The sequence below is a fragment of the Tasmannia lanceolata genome, unplaced genomic scaffold (assembly GCF_043159265.1).
Source record: "Tasmannia lanceolata isolate RefF3 unplaced genomic scaffold, GAP_Taslan_0.1 ptg000020l, whole genome shotgun sequence".
NCBI lineage: Eukaryota > Viridiplantae > Streptophyta > Magnoliopsida > Canellales > Winteraceae > Tasmannia > Tasmannia lanceolata.
Genome location: NW_027518697.1, coordinates 15,136,864 through 15,155,571, shown reverse-complemented (window position 1 = coordinate 15,155,571; position 18,708 = coordinate 15,136,864). Strand labels below are relative to the sequence as shown.

The 18,708-nt window shown below is 38.8% G+C and overlaps 2 protein-coding genes across 2 annotated transcripts; one reads left to right on the top strand and one right to left on the bottom strand.

Annotated features, from left to right (window-relative positions):
• Window positions 1–4,213: 4,213 nt before the first annotated feature.
• Window positions 4,214–7,093, bottom strand: LOC143854596 (NAC domain-containing protein 6-like). The gene is made up of 3 exons (XM_077364638.1): window positions 6,844–7,093; window positions 5,480–5,748; window positions 4,214–4,898 (listed from the first exon to the last, which is right to left on the bottom strand). The coding sequence occupies exons 1-3, from the start codon at window positions 7,007–7,009 to the stop codon at window positions 4,539–4,541; spliced, it is 795 nt and encodes a 264-aa protein (XP_077220753.1). The 5' UTR covers window positions 7,010–7,093; the 3' UTR covers window positions 4,214–4,538.
• Window positions 7,094–16,772: 9,679 nt separating this feature from the next.
• LOC143853798 (uncharacterized) lies at window positions 16,773–17,696 on the top strand. The gene has a single exon (XM_077363529.1). It carries the CDS (start codon window positions 16,773–16,775, stop codon window positions 17,694–17,696), a length of 924 nt encoding a protein of 307 aa, XP_077219644.1.
• The last annotated feature ends 1,012 nt before the right edge of the window (window positions 17,697–18,708 follow it).

Here is an 18,708-nt window from a genome sequence, read left to right as displayed (position 1 = left end):
TCACGCCACATATAGCTCGGTCTTGCCGTCGATGAAGGGTTTCACGAATTCTTCCCCACCTGCATTCTCCTTTTCTATTAGGAGCGGAGCGGTGTATCCTATATGTACTCAAGTTTATTCGAAGTATCCCAATGGTGTAACGCCGTAGACTTATTGGGAAAAAGGAGGAAAATCACTTTGTTGACTTATTGGGGAAAAAAGAGAGGAGGAAAATCACTTTGTATCTCTTGGTTTAGAGAAATAAGTGGCTCAGGTCAAAAAAACATGATTCCGAAGGAAGAAAAATCATTCAATTTAAGCCAGGTTGCGAGGCCGGAATAGTAGGTATGAATCATTGTTCAAAGGTGCTGCTAAATGAACAGAGACGTGCTTGGACAGACGTGCGTAGAATTAGGCCAGAGTTTAATCATATGAGAAGGTTAGCAAATGAACATGCTGATAAATTGGCAAAGGAGGGAGCTGAGAAGTGAAGTGGTTGTGATTGGCTCACTATAAGAGGTGAACAATTCAGGATAGCTGTGAGTGAGGGTTTATTTTGGTTGTTATATTTCTGTACCTCGTGGGACGCGTTGTCCCTCCCTTGGACTTCGATGCTTGGTTTTAATAAAATTTCGTTACCTTTCAAAAAAAAAAAAGTGTGGTAGATAATTACGCACAAACCCATGAAGGGATTACCGCCAGGTCTTCCATTGGCAACTTGCCGTATCTTTTTACTGAAACCAATTCTCTCAATCATATGTCACCCCATCCATAGACCTTTATGAAGCAGCTCCGACAGTGGAATAAAGGGGAAAGAGGAAGAATAGAGGTGAAGGAGAAAGAGGGAAGGAAGAAGAAAAAGGGAAAGAAGAAGAGAAATAGAAGAGAACTGTATTCTCAATTCATTAGTTCATACAAATTCTACAGTATGTCCTACACAAGGCCTATATAGGCAATGGAATGAAATTCCATGGAAATAAATGAAAATCCCTAACTCTAAATAATATGGAAAATAAAATTCTCAAAACTAAATACTAAGAAAATAAAAATCCTAAAAAACTAAATAATAAGAAAAAAAATTCTTAAAAAGTCTTAATGGACAAATATGACACTTACTGGGCCTCCAATCCGCAAAAGGCAGTCACATGCTTTTATTCAAATTATCTAGGGGTGCGACTCGGGTCGGGTTGAGGCCAACCCGAGGAACTCATTTTTCCAACCGGACCCGACCCAACCCGATTTCCAACCCGACTGGACCCAACCCGATTTCACCATTTGTTTGATTTCTCCATTTTATTTTTGTATTTCCATCTCATCCTAGTCATTAGATGTTCCCCAACAAGAGGGTTAATTAGGACAACTTTCACCAAGTTTTTTATTTCTTTCTAGATTTGAGTTATATAATGACAAAACAAACATAGGAGTAAAAATTTTCTACATATCGGAATTGGAAATCGGGTTTCGGGTCGGGTCGGGTTGCCTGACACCCCAAGCCGTGACACCCCAAGCTGACCCAACCCGATTTCCAATTCGGGTTGATTTTTCCCAACTCAACCCAACCCGATTTTTAAAAGAACTTAACCCAACCCAACCCAAATTCGGGTTCAACCCGTCGGGTTCGGGTTGAACCCGACCCAAGTTGCACCCCTAAAATTATCACCCCTTCAGCAACCCTGTGTTGGGTAGAGAAATGAGAGAAAAAGAAAAGAAAAGTTATGTATTACAACGTTCATAAAATTGGATCTGATGACTATTTTCTAAAACGTTTTTACTGAATTGAAGGGTCAAGAAGACTTGGATAGATTTGAACACGCAGTTTCCGTAAAGACAGTCAAATGTGTGTACAAAGTGAGAAATCCAAAGAAGGGAGGGGGCCGTCTGGAGTCCCTTTACGGCTTTACCAGTTCAATATTTTACCACCTTACTCCTCTTTTGTTTTTTATATTGTATCTGATTTTTTATGTTCTTTTCTTGCTCTCATGTATCTTGGTCCTCGTCTTTCAATGAAATTTCGGCCATTCAAAAAAATATATATATGGGGCAAGGTTGCACTCAGGAAATGTGAAGAGATTAAAGTAATATGTCACTATTCTTCTTATCTTCCGAAACTAGTGTATTCTTTTCTTCTCAGGCCCACTAATTATTCTTTCAAGAGTGTTCGAGATCTTGTCTTTGCTTATCTCTGTAAGTTCAAACCTGGCTGCAAGAATGGCTGCTTCATCCATCGGGTTTTTTCAGACCGGCTCTAGTGAAGCTCAGGGATCTTGTTGCTACTTTTTTGAAGTCAACTCCTCGGCAAGTGCCTTACCTCTGGAGTTCATCTGTCATCCAGTGAGAAACAATAGAAACACTGTCTAGTTTAGCAGTATAAGAGCAATTCAATAGAGAAATGCAGATAAGTGCTCTCAAATTTGGTTGTGATTATGGATTGAAATTTTCACAAAAACCGATACAAAACAATCAAAATATTCAAAATCCATCGACATCGTAACGCAGACCGAAATCAAAACAGTTACAAAAACTGAAACCGTAAGTATATTAGTGGTATACTATAGCCATATATATTATATACCTATATTTATATAAATTACATGTAAAATATGGAGTATACATTATGTATAAATATGTATATGAATTAAATGTAAAATCAGGTATGTACTGAATTCTAAGACTTAGCATGGTAACACATGTCAGTAGTTGTTTCATATTGTTAAACAATTATGATACATACTGAGATTCTTGAACCATCAATGACTGAATTTGGAATTTGACACTTATTGGGAACATTTCCATCAAACAAAACAGTCGTGAACAGAAGGGAGTTAGAAATGGGCAAGCTTTGAATTTTTACAATGCTTTTCCAGTATAAAGTCATCTCTTCAAGGAGCAAAAGTAAATCACAAAGATTAGCAGCTATGGTGGGAGGCCGCTGCTTCTGTGAAGATGGACCCCGGACCTTCCCCTCGAGAGACTTAGCCTCAGCTCTATTCCTGTGTGGATAAGACTCCCTGGACTTCATTTGAAGTTCTGGACTCAGAATGGTTTAAGCAAAATAGCCAGCAGCCTTGGCAATCCTTTATACATGGACACGCAAAGTGATGCTACCAAGCAAAACTATGCAAGATTTTGTGTAGAGGTCGATGCTAGCGCCGAACTCCCAGATTCCATCAAACTGAGAACTCCCACTAGAACCATATATCAGACAGTGGAATACGACCGGAAGCCCTCTCCTTGCACCACCTGTATGAATTTTAGCCATAGCAATGCCAACTGCCCAAATGAGCTTGATACAAAAACAGGAAGCAAACAAGAGAAAGAATGGCGCCCAGTCCAGCCAAAAATGCTGGATAAGGCTATGGAAGACTCTCAAGAGGCCTCTGACATTGATGATCTTCTGTTCACAACCTCAGAGCAGATTCCTCCGACCACACCTATTCAGACCAGCAATCCATTTGCAACTCTTGCTGAGGAAGAAAGTGATAACCATGACTCAGATGCAATGACAAATGATGAAGAGAGTGAGGAGGACATTGGATCAAAGGACTACTCCGAACCTGAAGAGGTTTCCTCCTCATTAGAATCCTCCTTAGAAAAGGAGGACAATCCAACAAACACAGAAGGTCTCAAAGATTCTCAAAAAAAGAATGTACCCTGGGTGGATGAACGTAATCAAGTCCACTTGATCCCGGTCAAGCATGAGGATAATTGTGAAGAAAAGAATCCAGAACTTGAAGAATCAAATGAATCATGGCGAGAAGTTCACAAGAAAAATTGGCCAAGACACTCACAAAGAGCCCAACATACCCCTACCAAATAAATTTGGGGATTTTATAATTCACAAGTATTGAGCAATTAAATCTCGTAGGCTTAGTGTTTTATGTAATTCACAAGTATTGAGCATTTAGATCTTGTAGGCTTACTGTTTATCGCTCATATGTGCTGAGCCTTGGTTCTACCTTTCTCGCATGTTCCGAGTTAGGGTTGGTTTTGTGCTTATAATTGTATCATCTTTCTCTTTATCAAATAAATCGGTATAGCAGCACAGTGCTTAGAACAGTACAGAATAAACCAATTATTAAGAGAAGTGATGACAATCAATTTGTATATGTAAGACCCTGTTGCGCGCACGAGAGAGAGAGAGAGAGAGAGAGAGAGAGAGAGAGAGAGAGAGAGAGAGAGAGAGAGAGAGAGAGAGAGAGAGAGAGAGAGAGAGAGTCACAAATCAATATTTCCATGCACCCTCTTGGTCTTTTTTTCTTTGAGGAAAAGATAACTATATTGAAAGTGAGAAAATTTACACTAGGTCAGTGGACAAAGCTTGCCCAACATGCACCCTCTAGATCTTATGTTATAGTCATCTACAATATTCTCTTTTAACTTCTCAGAGAAAATCAATCTCTCTCCCCAAAACCAAAGAAAACCCATTATTTTCTTCATACTAATGATCTTTCCAACCACAGAAATCATCATCTACTTTCATCAATATTCTACCAGAAAGAAACCCAGAAAGGTCTCATTAAAATATCTACAGATTGACGTCAGATCATCTCACTGCATGTCTAAAAGTTCAATATATTTGCATATGGAGTCCAGTTATCAAGCCATGGACTACGTAACAAGAAAGGATCCTGCATCCAGTCCAAACTATACTTGGGCAACTGTAACTCGGCCAAGTTCTCTTTCATCCACACCATTGGTTCGGATGACACCTCGTTCTCTTTCTCATTTTTGTTCTGATCAATGGAGATTTCTTCTTTTACATGTGGGTTTGTCAGTAACTTCTCTTGCTCAGAGGATGACACTGAATCCATCGTAGAAATGCTAAATTGAGCCATTCTTAGATCTTCTTCCATGGCTCTCTGCTCAAGCACCCTCAGAGAGGTCGCCTTCCTGTATATCTTGCACAGTACTATGTCTTCCTGCATGGTAAAAATGTGAAACAACCAATTACTCCAAAAGCTTAATCATTTATACATGATCAGCACTCTCCCTTATCTATAATTGCCATGCATATAAGCGTAGGTATATTTGTGATTTTACCAAAGTACTGAGGGTATTCTTGACATAAAATATGTGGCTTATGAAGCTCCTGACATAGGAGTGTTTTTGCAAAAGAAGTCTTCCACTTTGCCTTATTTGCAAAAACAGTGACAATTCACAGTAGTATTCACATTTGAGTGAGTTTTGCAAATCTCCTGAAGCCATCAATTTGTGACTTAGAAAAAGGCCAAAATGTCCTCTGTTTTTTTCAAATGGCAAGACCAAAATGTCCTCATATTTGAAAAGATGAAGATTTCCTCTTAAAAAGACCAAAATACCCATGACGCTCAATGATATATTTTGAAATAAGGTTACGGGAATATTATTTTTCTTGGTTATGGGTGTAAGAAAATGGGCCCCAAAACATCAAAATATGAAGTGTAGGGCCCGTGTGAAGTGGCTAAAAATCAGGAAACAAAATAAAGGAGAATCGGTTAGTTTAGTAAAATTTTGGGTTTACCTTGGGCAATGGGCAGGAATCGGGCATCCGATACTCGTTCATGACCCAGTCGGTTTTGCATCCTTGTGGAGCTCTCCCCTTATAGAAAACCAGTGTCTTCTTCAACCCGATAACCCGTTTCGGATCCTTCACATTCAGTATCCTACGGTCCGACCCGGTTGCCTTCCAAAAACCGTTCTCCGTCGTCCGATTCGGCCTCCCACCATTAGCATGCTTCCTGTCTCTAGGCACAAAGAAGTACCATTCTCTCTCCCCAATTTTCGCCAACCCTGAATATTAATAATAAACCATAACACATGGTTAGTGCTCAGTTTAAGCTTTTTAACCATTCCAACCTACATTAGCAATCCCAAAAAAAATCAAAGAAAAGAAGACAAACAAGGAACAAGACCCACAAAACAGAAATTTACGTCTAGTTTTGAATTTTGATAGCTGAACTCCATCCCTTTCTTACAAAAGAAGTCCTCTATGCTTTATTTGCAAAGACAGCCTTCTAGTTTGACAATTTACAAATAGAGTATCACATTTGAGTGAATTTTGCAAATCCCGTTTGCCATCAAATTGTGACCAACACACCCATGGGAGATTTGTTTAAATCATAAAAAGACCAAAATGTCCTTATATGTGAAAAAGCTAAAATTACCCATTAAAAGACCAAAATACCATACTGCTCAATGATGTGTTTTGAATAACGGTATAGGAATCACTTCTGTATACTTAGCACTCTTGGCCCACGCTATGGATGGGTGTAAAAAAAATGGGCTCCACCCCATCAAAACATGAGGTGTAAAATAGTGGGCCCCACCCTATACATGGGCTCGCATGGAATCAGTGAGACCTATCCCATCAAAACATGAGGTAAAATGGTGGGCCCTGCCTGATGCATGGGTTTGAGTTGAGTTGGTGGGACACACCCTATCAAGACATATTGAACACCACAAGCATTCTGGTCTTTTTACTGAGGTAATTTTCGGCTTTTCACATATAAGGACATTTCGGTCTTTTTATGAATCAGACCAAGATATATACCATGGGTATGTTGGTCACAGATTCATGGCACGATTTGCAAAATTCACTCAAACATGAAGACTCTGCTGGTAATTTGTCAAACTAGAAGACTGTTTTTGCAAATCAAGCAAAGTAGAAGACTTCTTTTTAAAAAAAAAAAACACCCAATGAAAGGAATTTAAAAGAAGATGGTGTTTCCAAGGCCTTGTTCTTTTTGGATTTTGAGTCCAAAACTGATGATTAAAGGACTCAAAATTTAGTGTAATTTTGAGTCTAATAATCAGTCTCAGACAAAAATAAATTCTCAAAATCCAATATTCAAATCCCCATAAGGAAAAAAAAAAAAAAAAAGTTACCAGGCAACTCCCAAGGATCATGACGATAGATGTTGAGGGTGCCAATAATATCAAAATTGAACTTTTTCCCATACAAAACCCCTTTGAGATAGAAATCAAGGAGCTCTTCTTCAGTTGGGTGGAATCTGAAACCAGGGAGATCTAATTCAGATGAATTTGGATTCATGTTTTGTTCTTGTTTCTGTTTCTTTTCTCCTTGTTTTTTCTTTCTTTTTGAGGGGAAGGTGGGGGTGGTTTTTGAAATTTGGACTCACCGTGGTTTATATAAGAGTGGGGGTGGAAGGGCGAAATTACGGTGGAGACTGAAAGGTCCAAGTCTTTCAATAAGTAGGAATTTTAAGTGGTGGGTCCCACGCGGTTGATGGACTGAGGAACGGTATTGTGGACGAAGACGCGCATTATGTAACGACGCGCAATCTTTGGATGGAAAATTAAAGTGGAAATCATGATAACACACTTCCTCGTTTTGGTATGTCCACCCTCTCTTTATTACTTTTATTAATAGGGGTGCAACATGGGTGGGGATCAACCCGAACCCGCGGCTCCGGTTGGGTTAGGATTGGAAAAAGCCAATCCGATTTAATTTTGGTTTGGGTTAGGGTTGAGGCGTATGGCTACCCTGTTAGATTTTGATTTTCAAAATCTTATTTTTTGGTCAAAAGATAGTGTTTGAAAAATGTTTCTAAATGTGTTTTGGAAAAGGAAAAACTTTGCTTTGGAAATAGTTGTTTTTTGCAAGAGAAAGAGAATAGTGCAAAAGTAGTGTGAAAAATATAATCCCGTACCGATTCATAAGAAAGAAAAAGTTGGGTTTATAAAGCTTTACTCTTCTTTGTTATGGTGCACAATGAGTCTTAGCCATGGGTTGAACCGTAGGACGGTGCAACGCACAGTTCGCACACGTGCTTGCGGCATGGGCAATGAGCTATAAGGCGCATAGTGGCGCTTTATTAGGCGCACAAAACAATAGAAAATACTCATTCTATACGTAATTCGGATTTTCTACTTTGGCATACCCAAAATTGTTATTTTCAACACAATTCTCTCTCTCCAAACCTCTACAAAGTTTCTGTTTTTATTGTTTTAGAAGTTCTCTGCAAGTATTCTGTTTTATGCAGAAATAGAACACTTGGGTCTCAATTACTTGAAAAATTCAAAGGTGATTCAGGCTTGATTCCGTTCAGTGTAGAACGTCGTCAAGCAATCAGTTTGGAACCGGGCTTCATTGTATCTTGGAAGCGAGTTCGTGGTCCCCTTTGCACACTACTAGTGGGGGCGAATATCGTCTTAAGGAGAGTGTTTACGCGCCTTGAAGCATCTTCTTATCTTCTTCTCAACCACTTCACGGATTATCTTTCCAACATACCCAACATGACCTCTGTCCTCTAATTCTATTGTGATTTTCAAAGTCTTAGGGTTATATTTTATATTTTCTATTTTCACCAGAGGCTAACCCAACTCAACCCAACGAGATTTGGAAAAAACAAATGGGTTAGACGAGTTGGGTTAGGGTTTAAAGATTTAGAGGTGGGTTGGAGTAGGGTTGACCATCCTTTACCCGAGGCTCAAGTTGGGTTGGGTTAGAGTTGAGGGAATGCAATCGGGTTGGGTTAGTGTTGGCCTCAACCCGACCGAACCCGGCCCTGAGTTGTGCCTCTAACTTTTAAGCACTTCATGACTAATAAAAGAGCTTTGAATGGAGAGATAGGGTGAAGTGAGGATGGAAAATATGACATAAGGGGAAAGACTTCAAATATTTTCAATGGGCTTTTGTTCACTTATGTGACCATGACATAAGATTTCTAATGAATAAGTTTCTTAGCCGAAAAATGATATTTCCGCCCTTTTTCGCCAGCATTTCCTCCTTTGTTTCTCTTTAAAAAAAAGGAATTAATTTTCAAGGGTAAAACCTAGGAGTGTGAAAATGCCGAAAAAAGGAGAATTCTTGGGTCTGACTTGGACCCTTCTTCAGTCCTTCTAATGGACTGTCTGGATGGATGACCAAATTCTTTTGTCGACCACCGGCTGTTGTCTATCGACTCATATTTTAACTCTTAGTTCGTTTTAAATTATTTTGGTTTCTTTCGTTGTATCAGAAGGAATTATGGGGAAACACTGATTAGAATGTACTTGTCCTTGCATGCAAAGAGTGCTCTTCTTTAAAAGAGATTTTATATGCTGTGTGGGCGTGAAGTCGAGTATTTTTTTAGAGGGAAATGATACAGCACACCCATGTTTTAGTAATTACACAAGCCTAGCTTGTCTTTTCTTTTTTTAATTGACTTGTGAGAGTGTTTTGGGAACTGTAATAACCTTTGACAGCTGTTTAAATAACAAAAGTTAGTGCAAATATCAAAACATGGTTGTTCTGATATCATTTCCCTTTTAGAAAATTTTAGAAAAAGTACAATGGAGCTTCATAAGGTGATCCAAACCGTTCATTTGTTGGGTCACACCGTAAATAGACTGTACCCCCATAAATCATCTCTATAGGATGACCCTAACCCTCCAATCTATAGAGGTTTTGAAGTCCCTCTACAGATTGAAGGGTTAAGATCGTCCCAAGGAGATGATTTACGGGTACAACCTATTTACAGCAGGTGTGATCAAACAAATTAATAGTTTAGATCATCCTTTGAAGTGGGCCCCACAGTACTTTGAAAAAAAAATGGAATTCTGCAGGAAACCATTTCGGGGCTTACTTTTGAAGGAGAGGACAGCCACACAGGCTCACTTTTTAGTAGATTTGTCTTATTCATTTAATTCTCTCTTCCAAAAGTAAGCCGCGAATTGGCTTTGTGTGAAATTGCCTAGCAAAATCTCTAAAAATTTTGCTTTAACTATTAATTACCTTAACATTTCCTTTGACTATTACATATCTTACAAATGTAGATGACAGTGACAGGAAGCAAGATGTGCCCCAGCCAGGGAGCTTCTTAAGGGCATTCTCTAAGTACCCAACTCGAGTCGCCGGCCAAGAGGGTCTACCCTAACCCAACCTGTCTAATCCGATTTTTGAAATTGGGCTGGGTTGATTTGACCGGGACAAAAATAGGAAAAGAAACAAAAAAAATATAACACAAAAGATTTTGAAATTCGTGATAAAATTAGGGCGATGAAATAAAAAACTTTATAAAAAAGATAGGAAAAAGACCAAGACCAAGACCAAGACCAAGACCTTGATTCCCTTATTTTTAATTTCATGTCTGCATAGGAATAGATAATAAGTGAGGGCTCTGGTATTTTAATCCCTTATTTTCTTTATTTTGATCCACCATTAATGGTGAGGATGGTGCTTATGGAAATTATTTGGTTTAACATGCGCCATTGTACACATGACACAGTTGTTTGATGATCAAAACCTTGGATCTAATGGACCATGGTGACAATGATCAATGGCTCAATTCTTCCTGGCAAAACCATGGATGGGACGCACCATGATAGACCAGACTTGCGGTGATAATCCCATCTACCACCACGCGGGGCCAGAAAACCATGGACATGTGTTGTCCCAAGGGGCACCTAACCACAGGGATAGAAATCATTGGATATGCTGTTTGGGGATTGGCTATCTTGCTTGGGTAAGTTTATCTTAAAATAGGTTCCTGATATTGGCACTACCATGTTTTAATAATTGCACAAACCCAGCTTGTCTTTTCTTTTTTAAATGACTTCTAAAAGCTTTTTGGGAACTTTACTATCCTTTGATAGCTGTTTGAACTCCAGCCATCGCTAACCTATCGCCCTCCCCGTTAGCCAATCATTTTACATGTCTAAAGGAAATGTGGGCACCCTTCATTCTACAGTAAATCTCATCGAACCAATGCGCGAATCTCTATGGATGAGATACTATTCAAAAGTTTTGTTATAGTAGGGATTGAGCCTCTAGCTCAATGGTAGAGGGTTGTTCTTCAACCAGGAAGTGGGAACCTATTGAACAAAAAAAAAAAAGATTTTCTTATAGTAATATTTTATCCAAGAACAATATTTGAAGTGAACAAAGGATAATCCTAATCAAGGTTAAAGCAAACACCAGCTTGCCATCCCCAACGTGAACAACCCCCCAAAAAAATTCTCTTACATATTATTAGGGTTCTAAGGACCTCTTTGAATTAGAGGAATTTTGTGGAAAAGTTTGGAAAGAAAAAACTTTTATAGGAAATTTCTGTCCAGTCAACTATACGAATATCAGTTTTCAATAAAATCCAAAGAGAAAATAATACGGTTAGGCACTTAGGCCGCATGTAGACATGTACAAAAAGTCCGGAGTCCTTTTGTTTTTTTCTTCTAGAGAATGTTGTTTAGTCTTTTGTCCCATCAATTTTAGTAGAAAAGAATCAGCAAGTCAAGCAGATGCGCGTTCAAGAACAATGTAATGAAGATGATGCCTCCTTTTGGACTTGGAGTCGACGGAAAAGACTCCACTCTAGAGTATATATTCGGCTCTTTTTCTTCCCCCAGACCACCTCCTGCACTACAGGTGGTGGCCCAAGGAAAGAAAAGGGGTCACTTCCCTTGCGTAGTTATATACGGTTTTCTTCTTGGGGACCAAAGAGATCAGTGGAACTTTCCGAGGAATTTCATGGGCATTTGAGAATTGACAGAAATTATGTTTGTCCTTAGGAAGAAGTGGGGTATAGTGGGCCCCACGCCTTTGGATGATCTAAACCATTCATTGGGTGGTCCCGTTGTAAAATAGATGGATCAAAAGTAAAAAGAAATGATGTCACAGAAACCTCCACAAATCAAAGGGTTAGGATCGTGTCCCACGGAGATTTTTTTTTTTTTTTTTTTTAATATCTATAGTTGGGACAAACATATGAATGGTTACGATCATCCAGTCAGATGGGCCACATTGTACTCCACCAATAAGTCAGAGTAGGTCCCACTATTATTTGATCCAAACCGTTCAATTGATCGGTTTGGATCTCTTATGGCACAAAATTCACAGCAATCACGTAAATCTAACGTCCAATCAAGGAAGAAATTATACATGATTGGATGTTGGGATTGGCTGATGGGCGTGATTTTGGGGCTGTAAAAGATCCAAAGCAATGGCTATCAAGTGAACGGTTCAGATCAACGATCGGCAGCGGAGATTGCGGAATCCTAGTCACGTAATTCTTCCCTTGATTGGTGGTGGAAAGCAGACCCACCCACATGCAGCAGGAGAGCTCACATCAAGTGGGTGGGCCCCCTTGTTTGTCACCATGAAAGGGAAGTGTTATATTCTCCCCCTTTTCTTCTTCGGGCCACCCCTTTAGTTAGGGGTGGACATGGTTCGGTTCGGTTCGGTTTTGGGGCATACTCAGAACCGAACCATATATAATTAGTTCCCTAAAATTGGAACCATAACTGAACCGAACCAGAACCATATATAATCGGTTCGGTTTTGGGTTTACCCAACCTTGAATAAAAGCACAACATATGATGAAAAATGCAAGAAAAGAACAGAAAAGAAAAAACCCAATGAGAAAATAGCCTCTGAAATTCACAGAACACAAAAATCTCACGACATATTCACCTTTTCTTCTTTGAAAAACCATGTCAACCCCTCACAGAGAGCCATGCATATTGAAAATCTTAAAACCCTCAATTTCTCATATGGGCATGCAACTAGAAAAGAACTTGAAGAAGATTAAACCCATTGACCTTGAATAAAAGCAGAGCATACCTAGTTTTTCACTTAAAATCGGAGAAGATGAAGGCAAGTTGCAGGTTGCGAGGTTGGAGAGAAGGAGGCGGCGAGAGTGGAAAGCTAGGGTTTCTTTTTTTTAAAAAAAATTTACGATTGTAATTTTTGTTTGTTTTTAACTTTTTACGACTTAAAGTCGAAGCAAATCGGTAACAGGGGGTGAATTAAAATTTTAAAGGCAAAGGAACACGTTAAAGAGGGGTGAATTAAAAGGGGGAGGGATGATTTTATCAAATGCCTAAGTAGGGTCGATTCTCAGTTCCGGGATCCCAAACTCAGAACCGAACAGAATTTCAACCGGTTCCAGATTTTCCGAACCGGAACCGAACCATATATAGCTGGAACCGAACCGAACCAAATGTGCCGGTTCGGCTCGGTTCGGCTCCCTGGTTCGAACCGGAACCATGTCCATCCCTACCTTTAGTGTATTTATGACAACAAGGGGGTCGTTCGGGAAAGTAAAGGGGGCGAATATATCACTTCCCCATGAAAACAATGAAACTTCTTCTACTTTTCCCTTCCAAGAGCTGGTAGTAAGATACACGAATGTCATAGAGCTTCCTAATAGTCCTCATTGCGCCACTTATCAAAACAATTTACTGAACATTTTTATGATAAAAATATGCCCCTACTTAGGTACGCATGGCAAAATGGGACGTAACCCAGACCCAGAAAGTAGATCCAAAAATCACTTCAAAAATTAAGGATCCTAAGGGATATGAGGCGATCATTATGATTTCCTGCCGAGGAGAATCGTCAACCAAACAAAAAAAAACAAAGAAAATAAAACGTTATTAGTCGTTTTGAGCAGAGTTTTTTAATCTTGAGAAAAAATTCCCTTGGGAATTGTTACAAACTGGAATCGGTTTGTAACGTGATTGATCTTCGTTGAGGGAAGATCATCCTCTTGATCCACTCCGAGGGAAGGATCAATCCTCATTTTCCTTTGTGCTCAACGACACAATTTCTAGAATAAGTTATTCATTCCTTCTTGAAAGACGACTCTAAAACTCCTACCAAACCAATCTAGATAATCCTTATCTCTAAGACACATATCCCAACCAAACAACTTACCACAAAGTATAAATTGATTTATTCTTACTAAGTAGGACCCAAGTTGCCACATAACATTCCACCCCCCTTAAAATCAACCTTGTCCTCAAGGTTGGAGATTAGGAGCTCGCTAGTTGGTGAAAAATGTGATCTTGCGCAAGACTTTTTGAAATCTTTTCTCTTTTCATTTTCTTTTTCCTTCTCGAGCCTTTTCTTCTTCTCTTCGTCTTGCAATTAATCATCATTTTGTATATCATCATCAAGGGTTGAAGCAACTCCCTTTTCAAATCAATCTCATCGTGTGGTTCATTGAAGTTCCTTCGTTGTGTTTTTTTTAATGATTGGGATATTGATGCACGGATGATTTTGGATGAAGATCATTTCGATGGCATTGACTAATTTGAGCCAAACAGTAGATTTTTCGGCAATGACCTTTTTCGAATTGACAAGCTGATAAATGCCTTTCTTTTTTGACATTTTCTCTTTTTCTTCTTTGATCTTGGAAGGATATGAATTCATTGAACCTAAAACACCCGTTCCAGAGGGGTCATAAACTTACCTCCACCATTATGGTTTTGGTTATTGGAATATTCATCCTGGCCGTGCGTACGTATAGCCTCCATCTTGTCAAACCTAGCCTCCTGGCCGTATGTGTAGCCATCATCTCGTCAAACTGAGTGTTCATAGCAGAAAACATCTCCTGCATCTCCTTGATCATTCTCTCTTTGTCCCACAGCAAGAGAACGCGCCTTAGCTTCCAACCGTCCGATCGTTAGATCATCCAAGCCTAGCACTGATACCACTTGTTACGAACCCTAATCGGTTTGTAACGTGATTGATCTTCTTTGAGGGAAGATCAGTCTCTTGATCGAGGGAAGTATCAGTCCCCTTTACCGCTTTCTCTAAAACTCCTACCAAACCAATCTAGATAATCCTTATATCTAAGACACCTATCCCAACCAAACTGAGTGGGACCCAAGTAGTCACGTAACAGGAATAGACATAGATGAATGAAATTATAATGAAGAGTATTTTGGTATATTGGCGTAGACATAGATGAATGAAATTATAATGAAGAGTATCTTGGAATATTGGCGCTCTTCATTCGAATATAAGATGCTCCATCAAGTAATTCTATGAAATAAGATAAAGTTGACAAACAAAAGATAAAACTAATTCAGTACAAGCTATCCATAACAAGAGGAAATCAGGAACAAGGTCATTAAAGGTTAGATTCTGCAGCAATCAAACAGCCCCGTAATGTCCATTTTCTATCCTAAAAGTGCTTTTCCCTATTCATTTTCTATCTAGCTGAGGATTATCACAAGTGGTGAGGTTTTTGGATCACGGCCCATCTACAACAACATGCACTAGATTGACAACTAATATTACTTATTGTTGGTGCAAAAATCATATACTCATATAATAGAGAAACTATACTTCGGCCAAAGATTTTTGAACGCCTATCCAACTAGTGAAGATACACCATGAATTCGAGTAGTGTGCGAACTACAATCAAAAGACACTTGACAATTCATTTAGTGCAAAGAGAAAAGAAATTCACCAAAGAACATGACCAAAGAATACCTTCTTTGAGGCAATGTCAATTGATGTATTTAGTGTACACAATTGAATTGCAGAAAGAATAAAGGTAAGAGAAGTGAACAAAGTTCCAAATTACTTCTAGATAAAAGAAAAAGATACAAGGTGTATGTTGATGTTCGGAGAGAGCTTGAAATTCTTCTCCTCCTTTATTTATACACTTTGGTTTGGCCTAATAGTTGTTGAGCAACCATTTTGTAACTGCTCTTCCAATCAACATGTGATCTTTCTTTCAAATTTTGAACTTGATCCTTTTGCAATCAACATGTGATCTTTCTTTCAAATTTGAATGTTAGGGTGTATTCACTAACAAACGTGCCAAGTGTACTGGATTAGAGATACTATCACCATAAAAAGGATAAAAAAAATGCCCTATTCTGGATACTTTCCCAAACTATTCTCATGATAGTCCTTTTCAGCTGTGAATTTTCCAGATACAAACCTTTTTTTACTGTCTGACTTTATTCTCAAACCAAGAGTAAAAGGAAAGTACAGAAATGGGAATCTGTATTCCTTTCCTTCTAATTCTATATTAAGTACATCCAAACACTGTTTGGATCTAGGGAAAAAATTATGAAAAAAAAATTCCATAGAAAACAATGTTGCATGGAAAAATACCAAGTCTGGTATATTTGCAATTTTCCTTGAAAGCAGGGAAATTTTTCATCTTAAAAACATTCAAACTGTGAGGCACTTGAGGTTGTTGGGCTTAAACCTACAAGGCAAGCACAACAAGAAAGCTAAGTTCACAAACACACACACACACACACACAAGAAGCACAAAGAGGCAAGTAGTAATCTTTATTGTTTAATCTCAAAGAAGTTACTACAGGACAGTGCCAAAGGCTAAACCTCCTTAGGGGACCCGGTCACCCATTGACTAGAAAGGAATACCTGCTAGCAGGGGCGGAGCCAGGACCTATATGTGCCTTCACCCCTGCCTACTAGGGTATGCACTAGCAAGCAGCACTCGATAGCCAAGCAATCTCAAAAGCATTTGGCTGGAATCATGCAACCACCACTACATTTGGCCGGACTCAAGCAACAACCACTATATTTTTCTTGGTTTAATATCTCTTGTTCTTGTAATCAACAGAACCCTGGAAGACTTTTTCTGGTTGGAAAATGCATTAATATAAAGAGTATGGTAGCAGTGATGGTGCTGTGCAGAGGAGACAAATTAGGCATCTGCCACTCGTGTGTTGTACCTCCTGCAAATAATTTTGAATATCAGAAGCATTACCCTCCAAATTAAAAAACAAAGAAGATATGGTGCCTGAAAAAAATCATGTGTCTGTGATATGCCATGACCAGCTCTGATCTTCTTGGTGTAAACAAAGAAGTAAGAAATGGAACTTGTTGGCAGATGGTTACAACTTACAAGATCACATTATACAAAGAAGGACCCACATCCACATCACAAGCTCTGATTACACAGACATGAGGAAGACAAGATCCTCCTTATCTCTTCATCTTTTCTTTGTATCTGTTTCTATAAGAGGACCCAAATAGCTAGAGCAATACATCATCTTCATCCTTTCTTCAAACTCGTAAAGGGTCTTTCTCTTAAGAAACTAAAATGGTTTTCTCTTCTGCATTGCCTCAAGGGCCTAGCCATATTCGTTCCATTAGCATGCCTTCAAGGTCCCATCCTCTTGTGTCCAAAGTTGAAGAAGAAATCACAAAGCTAAAGACTTGGGTGAATTTATCAGCATCAGGGAGGACTACTTTGAAAGCAGATAAAATTTGCATTGGTTTAGGTGGACTAAAGGATTTGTACTGTTGCATTGAGGATCTTCTTCAATTACCACTCACCCAACAAGTCCTCATCCACCATGAACAAGAGAAATGGGCAGAGAAAGTGTTGGATGGATCCCTTAGATTGTTGGACTTGTGTGGAACCACAAGGGATCTTTTGTTGCATATGAAGGAATGCGTGAAAGACCTTCAATTGGCTATCCGTAGAAGAAGAGGCGGAGATTCGAGCATCAAAAGCAAAGTTGATGCTTACATTTTCTCTAGAAAGAAGGCGAAGAAGGAAATTGGAAAACACATTGAATTATTGAAGCGTATGGATAAAAAATATGTATCCTCTACTCTATTAGATCAGGACCAGCATTTCGCAACGGTTGTTAGAGTTCTAATAGAAGTAAAGGTAATTACAATCTCCATATTTAAATCCATGTTGTTCTTCATGTCTGCGTCGAGGCCTAATAGAAAGCAGAGTAAATGGTCAGTGGTTTCCAAACTGATGAACAAGGCAAAAGTTTCATGTGAGGAGAGGCAAGAGGATAAGAGCGAGGTGGAGAATGTCGATGTTGCACTCTTTCTACTCTCTCGGCGCATTTCGAGCAAAGATGGAGAGATGGAGATGGTGAAAAATGCACAAAAAAGGTTGAAGGATTTGGAGGTTAGAGTTGAAGGTTTGGAAGCTGGATTAGAGTGCATGTTTAGGCACTTAATTCAAACCAGAGTTAGTTTCCTCAACATCCTCAGCCACTAGACATCCTGTTAACCTTTTTCTACTTGTCGATCCCATCATTTGATGTCTGAATTATGAAGGATTTTCTGATGGGTTTCAGTTGCGAAACATCGATGTTTATACATGAATATCAATGTATAGTATACAATTCCAATACAAATCCAGATGGTCTAAATATTTCTGAAATTTATTGTCTAATTATGCATTGATGTTGCAGAGGATTGATCTATAATACGAACAAATGAATATAATGTTTGATTATACTCTTTAATGAATGATGGAATCTATGTTCGACATTGCTCCTCTCAGTTAGTCTACAATTCATTCATGGAGGAAATAGACTATCCATAATACAACTTTACTCATGGTCTAGCACGAAGAATTAGGTTTTTTACATGGTGGTACTTTTCTTTGGTCATTTCATTAGCTTTTCCTAATCATGGGGACTTTTCTGTCTCTCTTTCTACAAAGAAATTTTCATAGACTCAGAAAAAACATGAATGATCAAAATATTGAGTTAAAATAAGCTTTGACCGCATTGAAGAAATAGCGAAAGTGAGAACCATTCATTTGATATTGGTCATTAGATAGACTGCCATCCTGCTATTTTTTGCAGGCTAATCAGAAATTTATTATTCAGAAGGAAAAAATGGCAACAACGCAAAACCGAGACAGGAAAAGAAGAGATAAGAAGCAATCAAGTCGACACAAATCAAGCCTCAGGCTGAAATACAGAGGCAGATTCTGTTATTTTTTGCTATGTAAGCTGAAATTTACCAAGAAAAAAGGGGAAAAAACAAGGCAACAACCCAAAACAGAGAAGGGAAAAGATGGTGTCTTTAGTTTCAAATCTGATAGTTCTTCAGGAAAGATTGGTATTTTGCTTCCTTCTATCTAACCTGTTGGAAATTGTAATACTATTCATTCTGATTTGTTTGATGCTATCAGAAGCCTTGCCACTGACAAATCCTTAAGAAAATTTTGGAACTCCACATTCATATACCGCGTTCCAAAATCTTCAAGTGTATTCAAT

What these genes read in the sequence shown, in the direction of transcription:
- LOC143854596 (XM_077364638.1), bottom strand. Translation starts at nt 7,009, where the DNA reads ATGAATCCAAATTCATCTGAATTAGATCTCCCTGGTTTCAGATTCCAC. An exon ending in TGATCCTTGGGAGTTGCCTG is followed by an intron (nt 5,749 to 6,843) that starts GTAACTTTTTTT and finishes ATTAATATTCAG; the next exon opens with GGTTGGCGAAAATTGGGGAG. An exon ending in ATTCCTGCCCATTGCCCAAG is followed by an intron (nt 4,899 to 5,479) that starts GTAAACCCAAAA and finishes TTTACCATGCAG; the next exon opens with GAAGACATAGTACTGTGCAA.
- LOC143853798 (XM_077363529.1), top strand. Translation starts at nt 16,773, where the DNA reads ATGGTTTTCTCTTCTGCATTGCCTCAAGGGCCTAGCCATATTCGTTCC.